Here is a 17,531-nt window from a genome sequence, read left to right as displayed (position 1 = left end):
CCAACAGGATGAGCCAAAGTATATAAACACTTGAGTCTTGCAAAGAAACTATCTCTTGGGGCAATTTCACGTCGGAGTGAAACTGTATACTGAGTTTGCAGAACTCGGAGTAAATCTGCATACTGAGTGACTGCAGATAAAATCATTAGTGAATATTCATGTAGGAGCATCTTCCTGAGACATGAGTATATCTCCCCATGTCTAGCAGTTTCTCAGGGTCAAGGCTAGCCTGCCTCCCCACCTGGAAGTCATCAACAACTAAGGAGTAGGTCCTGGGGGAGGAGCCTCCTGGACACTGTGCTCTTGTCATTGCAAAGCAGAGCTCTCAGGCACTTTCGGATCGTCAAAGGAGGTGATTTACACCCGGTGATGTGACCCAACAACTAATAGCAGCTGGGTTTTCTGATTATTTTCGGAACCTGTAGGAGGTGGAGGCTTCCGTGTTTGCAGCATGTAAACATCACTCTTTGGAGTTTTGCCTGCGCTTGAGTTGAGTTGAGTTGAGTGGCTTTCAGGTGCTATTTATTTTGTTTGGTTTATTGTTAAGTGCTACTGTTTGTTGACTTGGTGTATTATTTTCCCTTACAAAGGGCCCAGTTGGTAAGGGTGCATCCTAGAGATGAATAATTGATGAGTCCCTATTGTTCAGTGTCTGTGTGCTGTGGTTTTATGTGCTTTGGTTCAAAGGACCTAAACAATGCATTCGCTGGAACTTAATAACCGGTGTAAAATCAGCACAGGGAACAATCTGTGCACTGAGATTTTTGTACCCAAATCTGGCGATCTCCGCTTGACTGAAGAAAGCAAAATCCGCAATGACCTTTCCTCTAAATAACCACAGGGGGAAAAAAAAAAAACCTTCAGTGGAATCTCAAAGAGGCTTATTCCCACCAACTACAAAGGCAGCCTCACGCATCGTTCACCGTGATTCACAGGAGACTGAGGTGCCCACGCTCGACCCACGTCTTACTCACAGGCACGTCTGGTCTGGTGACACTTATCTCCATCCGCGACAGCACAGCACGCAGACAAGGGCAAGAATGAGAAACAGGCGCTAAAACCGTTACTTTGGAAACCCTGGATTTTCAACTGCTTCGAGACGGAGCATTCTGCCAGAAAATCTGTAGCAACAGGTTTATTCCCCTGGGGGAGGAGGGAGAGGGTAACGAACCACACATGCTCTGGGGAAGTCTCCACTGGGAGCCCTTCCTGCCATCGGTGCGCCTCTGGCTGGGCTGGCTATCTGTGTAGGAAGTGAATGCAGGAAGTATCTGTCTACAAACCCTTTATCCTCAAGGTAATTGCTGCTGCAGCATTTTACTGTTTACCAAAGCAGTAAACATGTGATCTAAAAAAAGATGTTTTCCATCTCCAAAGAACCGGGCGTAAAAAATATATATGCACGCCTTTTCACAATCAGCTTCTTATCAAAACTGTGTGCGGTGTGATGGTGCTTCCAATGGAAGTGAGTCAACAGGAACAGCTTTTTAAGTAGGACAGGAGGTGCCCCGAGAGGGGTGCCCAAGGAACAAACGGTGGGCCTTCTTCATCCGGATGCTTCTCTAGCAAAACAAATTTTATTTCACTTCTTGGCTTAACTCCGCCTTAACAGACTTCATGGTTTCTGACTTCAAAGGCAACAGTCAACAAGACGATCTGTGTTAACTCAAATTGGTGGGATGGATAATGCCCAAGTCAGGTAACTCACTGCGTCACGTGTATTTGGTCCGGGCCAATATTCTTATTGTACACGTGACTGTAAATACACTTCTAACTCAAAGAGTCCCCGTAAGGTGAAGTAAAGTAGATGTGTGGCTACTGGTTTTGATGACATTTACTACTGGTTTTGATGACATTTACGTACAGTCTTCCCTGTATGTCTTTATCCCAGACGGAAGGCCCCATCCCCGAGTCCTGGGAGAACACAAGCAGTCGAGAACATGGAAAGAAGCAGGTTCCAGAGGAACCTCTGAGCATTCGGTGCGGGTCGGAGGGTTCTCTTCCTCATTACTGTTGTCCCTCATGCGTTCAAACCCTCCTGTTGGGTGATCAGCTATTGCAAAGAGGGAGAAGGAGGAGGGAAGGAGTGTGAAGGTGAGAAGAACAAAGAGAAGCAGAGAGTGACAGGGCCCTGAACATCTTCTCAAGGAGGGGATGTGCACAGACTCAGCACCCAATAAATCTGGAAATGACCTCCAGCGCAGATAAAGCGCTAAGCTGAATGGAGAACTCACTGCCTATAAAAGTTTTTACTTCATCCTAGAGGAAGAAGAACATGTTGGAGGAAAGTTGGCTATTTGAGAAAAAAAACAAAACAAAAACCTGAATTCACAAACTGTTACTGCAACTGAAAGGGGAAAAAAGAAAAAGCTTTTGTGGATTTCCTGACCTTCGTCGTAGAAGAAAAATTTATGTGACTCGAGTGGATAGTAAAATTAGCTAACATTTATGAAGCACTTCATAGGCACTCCATCACGTTCAGTCAAAACTCAGCAGAACCCCGGGAGGTAGGAACTCTTGCTAGCCCCCTTTCACAGGTGGAAAAGCCCAGATTTCGTAAGTGAGGCGAGTACTTGTCAAGAGCGAAGTGCTAGGAAGGCCATTCCCAGCTTCCCAAGGAGGGGGTGGTAAGACCAGCAGAGGTGAATTCACCTGCTGGCTCCCAGGGCATCAACCTAAAGCCCCAGCCGCCACGTCCCGGGCCAACCCTTCCCTCTGTCCCCTCCCTTCCCCTGCAAGCAAGATAAGACCGATGCTTTCCCCACGGAGGCTATTTTAAGGATCTGTAAAGACCCAGAGAGTATCAGTGCCTCCCCGGGCCTGAGATAAACACAGGTTGTGCTAGCCTTAACCTCTAGGCTTCTGTCGATCTTTGGAACATCAGGTAACACACACATACAACACAGATCCCAGGAGCACTTTGCAATATTAAGCCACACACGCTGTTTTGGTGTGTTTTTTCTTTTTCTCTTTAACTTGAAGCAACGTCTTGGGAAATCTACCTCGAATTGAGACACAAACTAATTGTGTTGACAAATTCTGAAGTGTTGTTTCAACCATTTCCTCTTCCTCAAAGGTGAGTATCACATGCATACGGTTCAGTTGAAAAAATAAAATTCAGTAAGACCCAGTGGGACCCAAAGGGGATGGGACAAGGAACTTGCTAGTGGCTGATGATCTGCATGAATGGCCTTCCTTGGGGGAATGTGGATATGAGCACGGGGGGGAATTGTCTCTTCAGTACAGACACTGTGTCAATACACGAAGAAAACAAATCAATTTGCTATTCTGTAGTTGCGTAAGGGGAAGAGAGCTGTTCAATCAAGGTGGAATGTTTTAAAGGTGACTCTGTTAAATTCAAGAGCGCAGGTTCTACGTACGATAGGTTATAAATGTTCTTTACTATTTTCTCCAGAATTGGACATGCATTGTCTTGAACAAAAAGCATTGGAAACAACAGCCCTGACGTTCATGTTATGATTGGAATATGATGTGGCTTTTAAAAATAAATAATTTTGCTTGGCCTTGGCATTTCTTTGCTACATGTCTCGGGACTTATCTGTGCACAAGAGCAGATTATTGTTCTTCCCAGAGTTTAATCCCACAAGCACCCCTGCTGAAAGACTTGTAAGGGCCTGATGGAAAATGGAGCCGCAAGTTCATTATTGATGCCAAGGTGAGAGCAAGGAAGCTGATACTTGGGATGAGGAAACTTAAATCAGCCGCTGATCTGGAATCTGGAAACGCTGCCCCTTGGATATTGCCAAATATGGAAAGAATTCTTGTCACCAAGCACATACAGATCGGTGCTGGAGTTTCAGCTCTCGAACTTTCTGGCATGTTACCTTGATTAGTCACCAAGAGTAGAATAATTGTTGCCAGTGGGGTTTTTCACACAAGAGGAGTAACAAAATTAGGCAGTTACATTTAATAATTTTCATTATTCCATTATTTAATGTATCACTAGGTCATCTGATCCATTGTTTTTCCGAATAGTCATTTAATATCTGAGGCTAGGGCAAACAGAAGGAGAAAGAGAGCACATGATGATAAATTGAGGGGAGACAAATGAATTTGTGTTACTTGAGCGAGTTTCTTGGCCTCTCAAATCCTTTACCCTTGTGTGGACAAAAAGCAAGTACAATGAGTGTCTCACGAGATAATGTGACCGCCCAGCACAGAGCCTGGCCTTTATGCAGTTACAAGGATGATGTTAATTCGGATTATGAACTCAAGATACAAGAGCTAGCTCTTCAAAAACGTTTCCCTCTGCTCTCTTAAACAGCAATTTAATTCCAGTTACCCGATTTTTCTTTAACTGGAGAAATAGCACTAAAGACCTACGACTTCTATCTCAAATCTACAATAATGATTAATTACTCTGCCTTCTTAACTTTCTCTTTGTGACCTCAAAGGATTTTCATTAAAAAAAATTATTCCTATGTATGGAACCCCGACGTTTTGCCAGTCGCTGTCAAGGACGCCAAAGAGATGGACAGACGGTCACCTAGAAGGAGTTCTGAGGCTCACGTGGCTGAACGCACGACGTATTCACAGAACAGTCACACTCGCCAGCACAGAGTGGGCAGAACGTGCTGACAGGAGACGATGAAGCGTAAGGGAAAGGACAGAATGAGGAATGATCTTCAACTTTAGAAAACATGCCTCGGCCAAGTTCAATAAGGGGAATGTGTGGGAAATAAGTTGGATCAAACTGGATGAAGGCATGAATAAGAAAGATCCGGAGGTCATAGTGGCCACTAGTTGAAACAGGTTCATGGCAAAAAAAAAAACAAAAAAAAAAAGAATGGGTATTATAACTAAGGACACACAAATAACAATGAGATTCCAATGTTAACTGTCAGAATGGCAAACAATCGAAGACTAAAATAGGCAGAGTTGTACTGAGTGCATGACAGCGGCCTCATCTATGTCTAGAGGTGGGAACCGGTACGATCCTTCTGAGGAGTAAAATGGCAAGTTTTTTAACTGGCAAACATTTGATTTTATTTATTTAAAAAAAAAATTTTAACGTTTATTTATTTTTGAGAAGAGAGAGAGACAGGGTGCGAGTAGGGAAGGGGCAGAGAGAGAGGGAGACACAGAATCGGAAGCAGGCTCCAGGCTCTGAGCTGTCAGCACAGAGCCCGACGCGGGGCTCGAACTCACGGACCGCGAGATCATGACCTGAGCCGAAGTCGGACGCCCAACCGACTGAGCCACCCAGGCGCCCCAATTGGCAAATACTTTAATTCGGCAGAGACTTGAAAAATACGTACGCCCACTGGCCCAACAGTTCCTTTTGTAAACACGAATACCAGTAATGTGAGTTAAAAAACAAAATTAGGTCGAGAATATATTGCCAACTAGTGAAAAACTGAAAGCAGTATTATTTTCTGTAACAGGATATTGGCTGTATCAATTGTAATACTTATTTTAGATGAGATCTGATTAAGCCTAAAAATTCTGCTTATTGAAAATGTTTAGCGATCGGGGGAAATTAATCTAAACTAACGTTAGCCGAGAAAACCTAGATGGAGACCCAGGTCGGGAAAAGGACAGAGAAGAACACAGGATAAGGACAGCCACCAAATGTTAGTCATTTTCTCTGGCTGCTTGGGATCAGGAGCAACTTATATTGACTTTGTAATGATTTGTTTTTCATTTTCTCTACAGCGAGAATGTTTTATTACTGCACTTTGTGCAAAACAACAAGGTGAATTTTTCAAAATTAATGAGAGAACAGAAAAGTGGAGGCTTTGCAATATTCCTCTCCTTGCCCTAATCAGGGGCAAGATGTGCTCCAGGCCTCTGCCGTCCTTCAGCAAAGCAGCAAACAGCCTCCGCCCTCAGAACCGACCTAAACCAACCCCCTGACCAGCCACACCTTGAGTGACCCGCTGTATGCTCTACCTGCCTGCGTGTTTGGTTCCTGCCCTCCTGCACCCTAAGCCCCGCCAAGCCTCTCCCCCTCCTGCCATCTCCTGGCTTGCTGCCTCCCAGACCCAGGTGTCACCTGCCCTCGGTAGGAGACCACGGTACTGACATGTAGAAGTGACCCTGTTCTCTCTGAAAGCATTGGAACAGGGACGGTGTGGCTCTGGGCTTCAAAACTAAAGCAGGACAGTGAGAAATCGAGAGAGAATTGAAAGCAGGGCCAGAAAGACCATGCAACTTGTTAGGAAAGGTTAAATCCGTTTGCATCGTCTGATGGCATCTGCCTTTTATTGAGCACGTCCTAGAGGCTCTAGAGACTTCAATTCATACCAGCACAAGACAGGATAGCCATTATAATCCCATTTTACAGGTGAGGAAACTGAGGTCTGACAGCTTAAGGCCCTTGCTCAGGGTCACGTGACTAGTCAGGCTCCAAATGCAGGTGAGTCTATAGCCACCTGATACAAGAAATGAAATCTCGGGGGCCATGTGACAGAAGCCCAGGGCAGAGAACGTCCTTCATCCTGTTGGGACAAATGGAGGAGGTGGGTCCTGTGGCATTCGAGGTGTTCCCTAGCCCTGAAGAAAAGATCCTGCCAAAGCCGAGACTGCTATCAAACACTAGAAGGACGTGGAGACTGTCTCTGTGAGACCCGCTTGCCAGAAGGTCTCAGACCACGGAGAAACTCTCACAGTCCTGGCTTTCCCACACCTCTCGTATGGTCATTCTCTTCTGCATCAGCCACGAAATCAATGTACCTGCCAAGTTACTGGGCTGCCAAGGTGGACTTTTCTGCTTTGGGTCAACACTTCTACAGAGGGAATCCTATCCTATGTTCTAAACACAGAAGTGATATTCTCCTGAAGGCATCAGCAATGGTGGTTTTATTAAGTTTGTTATTATGTACGCTTTTTCAAGAGACCTAAACAAGCCTAAGTATGTGTGTATTTGCAGGTGGTTGTTTTTTTTTTAAAGAAAGGTCTATTTTGCAAATAATAATAATAATAATAATAATGGTGAAATAATCACTTGAAAGAAAGCATAGATAATTAAGAGATGATTCTGGCTTCCAGAACATTCTCTGAGAGCACTGTGGTCCTATGTAAGCATATTTAATGGGAAAGAACCCAAAAACGTCGTCATTCCCTGTTCTCCTTTCCCTTGTTACGGAGTTAGGGCGCTGAGCGGGCACAGGTGCGTGCACACACTCAGATTGCTAGGGAGACCTGTGCTCCATCCGGGGGTGGGAGCAGCCTGTATGAGAGAGCTGCTCACAAATGCAAACAGCAAGTCACTTTAAGATAATGGCCTGTACTTCCACTTTTAGGCAAGGACAGACGATCAGGGCCCCTGCTCCGCGGACATGACATTTACACAGCAGGACGGCAACATTTTCCTTCCACGGCCTGAACCCCCTCCCCCGCCATCCAAGTAATAAGGGATGAAGCGATTCTCATTCTGCATAAGCCAACGGGCCAATGAAAAATCACATATGCCTAGAGCCATTCAACTCATCAATCACACGCACCAAAATCCTAGGAGATGAACTTTCTTCACATAACCGTGAGCTTTTTACTAACTTTTCCTTCACACATGATGGCAAATATTCAGAGTGCCTGCTATGTCAAAGCATGAAACGTATAAAAGAAGCAGGATGTTTTTAAATTAACACCATGTTTCAATCATCATCAAACCTTCCAAACTCTGCTGAATCAAAGTGACTTCTTTAAACAACTAGTTGAAACAGTGATGTGTGCTCCCTCATCAAGCCTTGTAACTTTCCACATCCTGTCTGTTTCTAAGATGCTTTTCCACCGGCCCTGCTCTCTCCTTGTCCTTCAGTGTCAGAGCTCCGTGATAATGGAAAATCCCCAAATTCCCACTGTAATCACTAAGGATCTTGAAACCCTAGGATCAGGGATTGTAACATGGGGTGCATGGGCCTCCCCAGGAGTCCAAGAGTTGAGTTGTCCTTGGATAGAATTAGCTTCTGTTGTCATTCTAAGCACCACATTCTAGGCATTTAGAAGCATTTATCCCCAAGAGGGGACTGCGGGCTCCATTAGACTTCCCGAGTGACCCAGCGCATCATGTAAGGATCAGGGCAGTCTTTGGGAGATTGGATTAAAAGTCCTAACCAAAGCACAAGCAAGGTCCCAGGCTTAACAACCAGCTCCTTGGAGTCTGTAAGTAACACAGTGCTGTTCCGTGGGGAACAGGGGAAACGGGTTACCCCTCAGTACTGTCTTATGGTGCAAAAAGCAAAAAGCAAAAAGCAGATGGGACCACTGACACTGAATTACCCATGGGGACATCATCCTTGATGCTTACGTGTTCCCGTGAGAACTCTTATAACCTGATCTTAAAATTCACGGACACTTAGAGACAAACAGGCACTCTCTCAGGTAAGCTCCACAAATTCCTTTGCTTCTTCCAATGCATACTTTTTGTTCCCAGTTGCAAACACCAAGGGAAAATGATGGCGAGAATCACAAAGACAGGAGAAAAACATTTAGCTTTTGCATAGTGCCTCACAAGGTCTCATAAATATTAACGCCAAAAAAAAAAAAAAAAAAAAGCTCACTCCGACGGGGTGTACTAAATTCAGTGCATCTGATGCTTAATCGACTAATTGATTTATTTATTGAAACACCACCACCAACAAAAAACAGAGTGCGTTTGAGACCAGAAATTGCCTGTATGACAGGCTGTTTCCTAATTCCAACGGACAGCCATAATTTTCCTTATGCTAATTTGAGCTCTGCACTCACATAATTAAAACTGCCATCAACAGACTCAGGCCGCCTTTTTTCCAGTCTATAAACAAGTCTGTAAAATCATCGCATTACTTTACCCAGGAAGGCCAACAGAACATGTCTTGAGGGAAGTTGCCCATAAAGAGGGGCTATTTTATTTGAACTGAGGATTAAAAAGAATGCACTTGAAGTCATTTTAAAGCTCACCTGAGATAATACACAATATACAGACAACGCAGTGTCATCGAATGTTGAGGCAAGCAGAGTATCTTAGACAAGGGTAAACTATGACCCAAAATTTATTCTAGAAGTCACAAAACATCCAAGTTTCAAAATACCTTCGTATCTTCAGACACGTATACTTTAAACACTATTAACCCATGTGTATGTTTTGCGAAACATAACCCACAGTCTAAAGGGCGGTCTGTCATTTCGATGTCCTTCAATACACTGATTTTTTTGGAACCCGCACAATTGCACCCCAGCTCTTCAAAATTTACAAAGAATATTTGATTTAATTGTTATTAAATATGGACATAATTAAGAGAGAAAATAAGAATAAAAAGGGCAGCATTTTGCATCATACAACCGAACAATTTCTGCTCACATAGTTGAAAGGGTCACATCAACCCTCCAATTTTAAAATTCTTTTCTATGATAGTTTCAGCAGCCTCAGATCCTTGAAGCCAGAGAAGGAAAAACCTCTGTGAGGTTAGTCATTGATACATGATTTTTTAATATATATTATCGAACATTCCTTGAAAAAGAAAACATCCTTTGAGAAGTGAAAACAGAACAAAACTTCTGAGACACAGTTCATAGGGTGGGTATTACTCATAACCTCTAATGCCAACATTTCGGACACCAAACCAAGGAAGATTTTTGAAAACGCCTTGGCTCGATTCTGGGCAGACTTCCGTATTCGGGAGCTTTGAAATGAACCAAAACCCTTGATGAAAACACCACCAAACGCTTCTCACCTATAGGCAGCAAAACTAAAGACAACTAACAGAGCTTTCTTTTTCTTCCCTTCAGTATGTGTCTGCTGCTGATTTTTCTCATTTCTACAAATGTCACCCAGGCAGAGTGGCCGGGAAAATATTCCAACAGTCGACCACTTTATACACCCCATGCCGCTGCCCTGCACTCGCCATTAAACTGGCTTCGTTTCCAGGAATTAGGCCGCGTTTCGACTCCATCTGAATGGATCCACCTCCCCATTAATTTCTATATGCTATCAACCAGAGACATTTGCACGAAAAACACAGCAGACCGCACACCCCACAGCGAGAGAATCAACCAATAGGCCGCTGCTCTCCCATTCCCGCAAACCAACCCTGACGGGCAAGAACGTTTACTCGCAGCGCGGAGAGGAGTAGCACTTTTATTAAAGATCAACATGTAACCGAACAAACCGAATTACCACCATTTGAGTTATGAGAACACTCCGTTCTCAGCACGAAGGATCCAAGAGCAAGTCAACGTGTCCCATGACCAACCGCCACTCGCCCGGCATCTCTTCATTGCCACTGGGGCTGGCTAGCAACCCTGATGCTCAAGGAGTCATTCGAGAGCATCCAGAAGTCCACCATTTACAAGCCCGTCTGTTTTTCTCCGACCCTTCCCTCCAACCTCTCCGAGTCCATCACCTTCCAGCAGATAACACATCCACACCCCGCTAGGGATAGTTAAAGAATATGGAAATTCAGACGCGCTCCGAGAAGCCTTTGCAAAAGTCATCCACAGCCCTCAACAGTGAATTTAGAAACCCCAATTTTTTTCTGAGTTTGAAGTTTTTAAGCCTTGCGGATGGTTGGAGTAGGAAAAAGGAAATTTACTAGGCAGTGCAGAGGAAATCTTGTTGTCCTCTATTGTGGCAGTGGGGGTGTTGCCCAATCCGGACTTATCTGCCTTGATAAAGGAAACCAAAGAAAAAGTAACAAGCACAAGGTTTTGTCAAACGAAAAGGAACCCTCTCCTTACCTTAATAGTGCTGGCCATAATGCAATCAAGTTTATTGATCGTTAATAAATGTTAATAATAATTATTGCTTCTCTCTGACCAGAAAGTAGTTTTGATGAGGTTGTTTAGAGCGGATGAGATCGTGCTAAGTCTGGGAAATGAAGTCAGCCAATGGCAGGAAGAGGTTTCTATTGGTCCTGGCTGCCCAGCCCGAAGAAACAGGATATTTGGGAGTGGAGAGATAAGGGACCCTGAAAACAATGTTGTTTTTCTTGATGATATGCAGCCAGGAGATTTCTTTTTTTTTAATTAAAAAAAAAAAAGGGCATCCACTGCCCGGGACAGGGACCCCCACGGCAGGTATGACTTGATGTGTCACCACACGACATGCCACACGGAGGCAGGATGCAGACGTGGTGGCACTCCTCATGGCTTCACATGTGCCGTGAGCACTTCGGGACGGGGCGTGGAGGGCCCCCGACAGCCGGGTGCCAGGCCTTCTGGGCCCCCACCTCCCTGGACCTGCCACACGCCTGCCACACGGGACTCGAGCCACTCATCCCCACACGCTCCCCGTTCCGTTCTCCAAAGTGGAAACGTTGCAGGTAGAACTTATTTCACGTTAACGTATTTGCTTGCTGATTTGTAACGGCCTGCCTTGATTCAACATCTCAAGTGAGTATTCCCAGAAGTTTCATTTTCTCTTTCCAAGCACATGTAATTCTTTTTATTTGCTCCACAATAAACCAGTCGAAAACACACAAAGGCTCTAGAACTAGTAAGGTAAAGCAAGGCAAAGAACGGGAAAAACTAAGCCCGTCAAATCCTGATCTGTAAGTATTTATTTAAAGGCCAAATAACGGAAATTACGGCAAATGGTTTCTGATGCGAGCAAGCCGGTCCCACTCTGACGAAAGTCAGCGCTGTGGGCCACAGACCCTCAGAGAGATCTTGACTCTGCAGAGATAGCAGGTGAAGACCTCATTAAGGGTTTTAAAGTCCAGGCTGTAAGTTCAGGGCCACACGTCTGTTTTCCACCCAAAGGAAGTACAGCTAATGTAAGCTTGAACATTCCTTAGAGGGTTTCGGGCCTTTAATTACTCATTTTCAGGAAACTACTTGTTCTCTGGAAGAAACAACATTTTGCTTTGAATCCAGCTACACGAAAGCTGGACCAGTAAAGAAGTGTGGTCTCCACACGGGGACCCTCAGAACCCAAGAGACGAAATCCTGAGTCATTCAGCAACTCTTGGTTCTAGAGGTGGACGGTCGGTGAATTGATTTCACTCAGACTTCAGGCCTGCCTATGGCAGAGCTCTAGAAACTAGCCTGGGTTTCTATATCTTTGGTTGTCTCCTGACTTAACCCCTTTGCATTAGGATAGAAGGAGGAGGGGCAGGGGGGCAGGGAGAAACAAACAAACGAAGAAACAAAGGAAAAAGAGAAAATTAAAGAAATCCTGTTCTGGATAAAAGTCAGAACCCACACGTTCTCACCGTCTACACTTTGAGGGGGTGTTGATTTCCCCTCTTTTCATCTCTGAACAATGAAGGAGATGGCAGGCCGATTAAAATTTTGTTTCCCCGAAAGTTTCAAAGCACTGAGTTGTTTTATCTGGGTCGCGTCCACAAGGATTCGGGAGTGCTGAGAAAAATGTTCTCTGCTCCGCCAGGGTTCCCTGCTTTTGCCCTCCTGAGAAGCATCGACTGTAAATGTTACCCACGGTACCCCAGTGAGCAGTGTTCCATCACGGGTTTCCCAAAGGGCAGCCTTAAACAGGACGGACACTTTGCTAACAAAAGAGCCTTGGGGGAACCTGCTGACTGGTCTTACCTCACTCTGGTCTCCTGGTTTCTAACCCAGCCCTCTCCGTGTCGTCCCCAAAGACCTAGGACACCTAACTCTTCATCAAGCCTCTGCTCTTAACTCCTTGGTTACTGCTTAGTTCAGATCAAGCAGGGGAATCTTTTAATTCTTTATGCAGGGAAAAATTTCCAACATGCAGAAACAAGTTAATGCAAAGGACTCCTAATATCTTTCGCCCACTTACCCCAAATGCTGGTAATTTTCATTTCCTTTGCTTTCTCTCTCTAAAATTTATGTATAATGCCTACGTGTGAATAGGCACAGATCTCCTTTATTCTGTAATTAATAAAAATGCTGTTTTATTAGAGACGAATTTCTTTGCTTGGATACTTACAGACAGAAAACCAGATGTTACTATTCGACCTATTTCCTGAAGGTTCTACCCACAAGTTTCACTGTGTGGAATTTTGAAGATGCGCACAAATATGGAGGTGATCTGGTAAAAAGCCAGTGTTCAGGCAGTGAGTTGTAATTCCTGTCACAAAGTTTTTTAAGGCAAATATTCCTCATTTCTAACAACAAGATGTTAGACTCATGCTGAGCATCTTCAAAGACAATAATTCCTGATACCTATAATGACATAATAGCATGCAAGCCTGGTACTCTCTGAATGTTTAAGGCAAAGTTGCTTTTTAACTTTGATTGGCTATTGAAAGCGTTTGATGTATCTATTAATGAGAATATAGTAGTTCAGGGGGGAGCCTGCGTGGCTCAGTCGTTTAAGCTGCCCAACTCCTGATTCAGCTCGGGTCAGGCTCTCGTGGTTTGTGGGTTCAAGCCTTGCATCAGGCTCTGCGCTGACAGTGTGGAGCCCAGTTGGAATTCCTCTCTCTCTCTCTCTCTCTCTCTCTCTCTCTCTCTCTCCTGTTCTCTGCCTCTCCCCTGCTCATGCTCCTCTCTCTCAAAATAAATAAATAAATAACTTTAAAAATTAAAAAAAAAAAGAATATAGTGGTGCAGAAACCATGTCCCAAACGTTAGTCCCTGGGGGAATCATCCAAAAATAATGCTATCACTTAATCCTCCCCTTTACCCCCACCCCAAGCCTACACCTACGTTTGGCCTCAGCACCAGATTATTCAGCATCTTAAGGACTAGGCAGCTTCTAACCAGACAGCAGCCCTCCTTGGGGAAAGCCACCCTTCAGGTAACCAGGCCGACCCATGTCAGGGCAATCTAGCAGAGAGAGACACAGCTTGGGGGGGCCATCTTGCCACGATCCTGCCAGGACAAGGTCCTTCTCCACGCTCCTTGGAACACAGTAAACACCACAATGGACCAGTATGGCCCCCCAGTGTCTGTGGACATCTGAGCCCATGAGTAAATTCTACATTTCCATTTTTACTTACCCATCATGGACCCATTCCCCATGAGGTTACCACAACCCTTTGTAAGCCTGTTCCTATCTTGTTCCAAATGAAAAAAGGAAATCATACAAAACTGACCATACGTTTACTGTAACAGTAAAAAGGGGCATTGCCATTTATTTGTCTTAAAACCACGTCTTCCCAGTTTCTAAAGAGGCAACAAATTCTCATCCGTATTCTGTTATTAACTTCTCTATCTGAGATCGACAGAGGAAGGTCAGGAGTTGAAACACTTTGGATGAGGGCAGTATGGTTCTAAAAACGATGTAAGGGCGCAGCAAAGAGATAATGAACCACAATTTTAATTGAAGCCCCAACAGAAGGCTCGCTCGTGAATGACTGATTAATCCTGGTATTAAACATCCATACACTGGAATGGTCATCAGCACTTAAAATACTGCAGGGAAATGATGTAACAGAGGAATGCCCAGTGATATGGAGAACTGTTATGATACTGTGCCTGGGAAGTTAAAAATCAGGGTCCAAGAGACAGTTATGTCAGAGACCCATTTTGTTAAAAGGAAAAAGACAAGAGAGAACTACCAGGAGGCTCTAGGTACTATGGTACTAATGGTGGATGGTCTTTCTTTTCTTATTTGTTTTTCCTCCGTCTCCTTCGGTTCATCTCGATTTCTGAACATTTACAGTAAATAGAAATTAAATTTTAATGTAAAAGTTATAGAAGTGACACGTAAGGTTCCATGTTTTTTAATAAATGCCTGTGTAACACGCAGCACACAATATCTATACTTGTCAAGCCCCACGGGTGCGTACCAAAACGCATGCTCTTTGTTAAATGTCTACAGCAAGAAAAGAGGAGCCCTGTTTGTAACCCAGAAGATACTCATGTGTCTTGTCACGGTCATCTAAGGAAACCCAGAAGATACTCATGTGTCTTGTCACGGTCGTCTATCCAACATCAACCCATCTAGTCAATATTAATAAAGGGGCTTTTCCACGCCAGGAGCTCTGGTCGGCACTAGGAAATAAAGCATGACAAGGCTCTGTCCTGCCACTGGGTGTCCCAACATTCAGGAAGTCTGTGTTTGTCGACTTCAATTCCGCCCACATAAAACTGTGGAGCTTGGGACCAGCCCATGAGATGCAAACTTTTTAAGGGTAAAACAATAGGACCAAGTGCTCTATATTGTCCCTAAAATGACACATGAATCTTAAAATGTATACTGTTTGGATTATTCATGAACAGCCTGCAAGAAGGATGTCCCAGGGATTTTTGCCAAGGACATGCCTGAGATTACAGATAAGGATCAAGCATCTGGAGCTGCCCCCACAGTGGAAAACTACATCACTCAGTGGAACTTTTCCGTCCACTGGAGGGTTTGCTTGAGAACACGCACAGTGTAAGGCACTCTTAGCCGCCAAGGTCGCTCATTACACACAGGTTGAGGACCGTTTTTCTATTCAAAGCTTACTGCGTGAGCACAGTTTCACTCCATTGAGTAAGACTGTGTGTGTGTGTGTGTGTGTGTGTGTGTGTGTGTGCGCGCGCGCGTGTGATGCCCTCCAGCAACACATTAAGAAATAATCCAATTACAATTCAAATAACTATTGTTTCAACACCTTCTCTATGTGGTTAATATTATTCTTCAACATCTTGGTTGATTTGAACTCATCTAAACCGAGGAAATTGTTATCACATACTAAATCCTCAACTTCTCAACACCGAGTTGCAATTTCCTTAATTTTGAAGCACGTGTCAGTTCAGCTCTATAGGCTCCAATGGAGCGACGATTTCAATGAATGCAATTTCATAAGCGTCACATGTATTCTCATGTTTTTTTAGCAACTTTGCTCTTAGCCAATTCTGTACGCCTCTAAAAACTCAGGAGTATTAAAATCAGTATTAGGGACCCTAAATATGTCAATGTAACACTCGGGGCTAAAGAGAGAAGAAATTCCTAGGAACATTTATTTTGACGCAGTAATTTAAAGGAAATTTCCTGTTTCAATGATCGTTGTTTCCACATATAATTTGTGAACCATTCTATGAGTTTCGAGGTTTTTTATCCATACAACTGGCATATATAAGCCTAGATGTTACAGCCTCCAGATGGCAGTGGTCACCATAAGGCCTGGTCTGCCCACAGGGCATGGGTCTAGCACCCGTGCCACACAATTGGAGGCGACACATGGCCATCCCGCCAGGTGTTGTCCTGCTCCTCTGTCCCCTACTGAGATCTGGAGAATCATGTCCCAATTACTTCCTCAGCAGTCACCCCTGACCACCCTGAGAAGTTATCTTGAGCTGTTTAAATTAACTTAGATTTTGACCTAGTTAGACTGTCAATTTTTTTAAGTGTGTCAGTCTCATTTATAAGATACTATATATCAGCATCTATTTATTTTTGTCTTGACCGTCCACATACATTATTTTGTCAAGAAAATACGCACTCTTTTAAGTTTTTTTTTAAATTTATTTGGAGAGAAGAGAGAGAGCACAAGTGGGTGAGGGGCAGAGAGAAGAAAAGACAGAAACTCAAGCAGGCTCTGTGCCATCAACGCAGAGCCCGATGTGGGGCTCGAACCCACAAACTGTGACATCATGACCTGAGCAGAGATCAAGGGTTGGACGCTTCACCGACTATGCCACCCAGGCGCCCCCATACTACTTTTGTAAAGAAAGATAGTAAAATGCACTATAATGTCACCCAGATAATGGAAATTTACAGAGAAGCCTGCATTAGACAATTGCTCCCCGTTCTTTTACAAGATGTTTTGAGTCAGATTCAGAAGGCCTTTCTTTGTACAACACTTAATATGTGTGTATGTATTTGCTAATCTATTTATATCACAAATGGAATCAGAAATGAAGCCAAGGAACAAAGTGTTTGCCATAAAGAGCGCATTTACATTTGCGAGAGTGGATTCAGGCAACCTACAGAAGTCACCAAGTTGTAGGCCGGCTCGTGGAGGCAGGTGTGTCAAAGAGTGAGCATTTGCCACACCGTATCCTCTGCGCTGGACCCAGTCGGCATCGTACTCTTTCTGCACCGTGCCCTGCACAATGCAGGTAAACACCCTCTTCATGGTATCCTTTCTCTGCAAAGCCGGAAGGAGGCCCTTTCCCTCTTGAGGGTACAGTGTGCCGTTCAGATGGAGGCAGGCCAGCCTTCCAAAAAATGCGTTTACTCTGTTTAAATGCACTGAGTTGCACTGGAACTGTGACCCAGGCTAATTCACGGTTTTCATTTGATCTCAGTACAAACCTCAGCACACAGTTTGGGGGAAAACTACAGTATCTGGGGACAAATGGAAGTGACAATTCTAAATGCGTTGTCGATGACAGCCAGAAGGCAAGCTGGGGTTTGCCTGGTGGACGCTTGTTGCATCCTGTATTTATGGGCACAAAAATAATCCTGCAGCGAGAATTTTAGGAAGCAACCACCTATTGGCCAAAGACCTTCACTGCTTTGTTTATTTGCCAGCAATGGACCTGAGGCCTTGCAGGGACTTTTCCTTGGAACCGGCTGAACTGTTGTCACTAGAGGGTGCTAAATGTCCCTTTAAAGGGCCCTAAGGGTGTGACTAATTCTTCACTTGACGTTTTTTGTATTGACATCATGATCCTACATAGTTGTCTCCTTTTTATCCATTAACGTTAAAATCCACCTTTCGTAATGG

General features: G+C 44.2%; 1 protein-coding gene across 4 annotated transcripts in view; it reads right to left on the bottom strand.

The window, feature by feature from the left end:
• The window catches only part of ERG (ETS transcription factor ERG), a 264,354-nt gene that overhangs the window by 99,823 nt on the left and 147,000 nt on the right, over positions 1-17,531 (bottom strand). The window contains exon 1 of one of the 4 annotated variants that reach the window (XM_019420353.2): positions 10,678-10,822. The exons of the other annotated variants lie outside the window; for them this stretch is intronic. Within the exon in view, the coding sequence (XP_019275898.1) occupies positions 10,678-10,695 (18 nt within the window). The 5' untranslated portion in view covers positions 10,696-10,822. Of the gene's footprint in view, positions 1-10,677; positions 10,823-17,531 lie in introns of those variants that run through there. 4 annotated transcript variants of the gene reach the window in all.

Source organism: Panthera pardus, unplaced genomic scaffold (genome assembly GCF_024362965.1).
Source record: "Panthera pardus isolate Hobbes unplaced genomic scaffold, ASM2436296v1 HiC_scaffold_16, whole genome shotgun sequence".
NCBI classification, from domain to species: domain Eukaryota; kingdom Metazoa; phylum Chordata; class Mammalia; order Carnivora; family Felidae; genus Panthera; species Panthera pardus.
The sequence above is the reverse complement of the archived record's forward strand: the minus strand, read 5'-3'. Positions and strand labels throughout refer to the sequence as shown.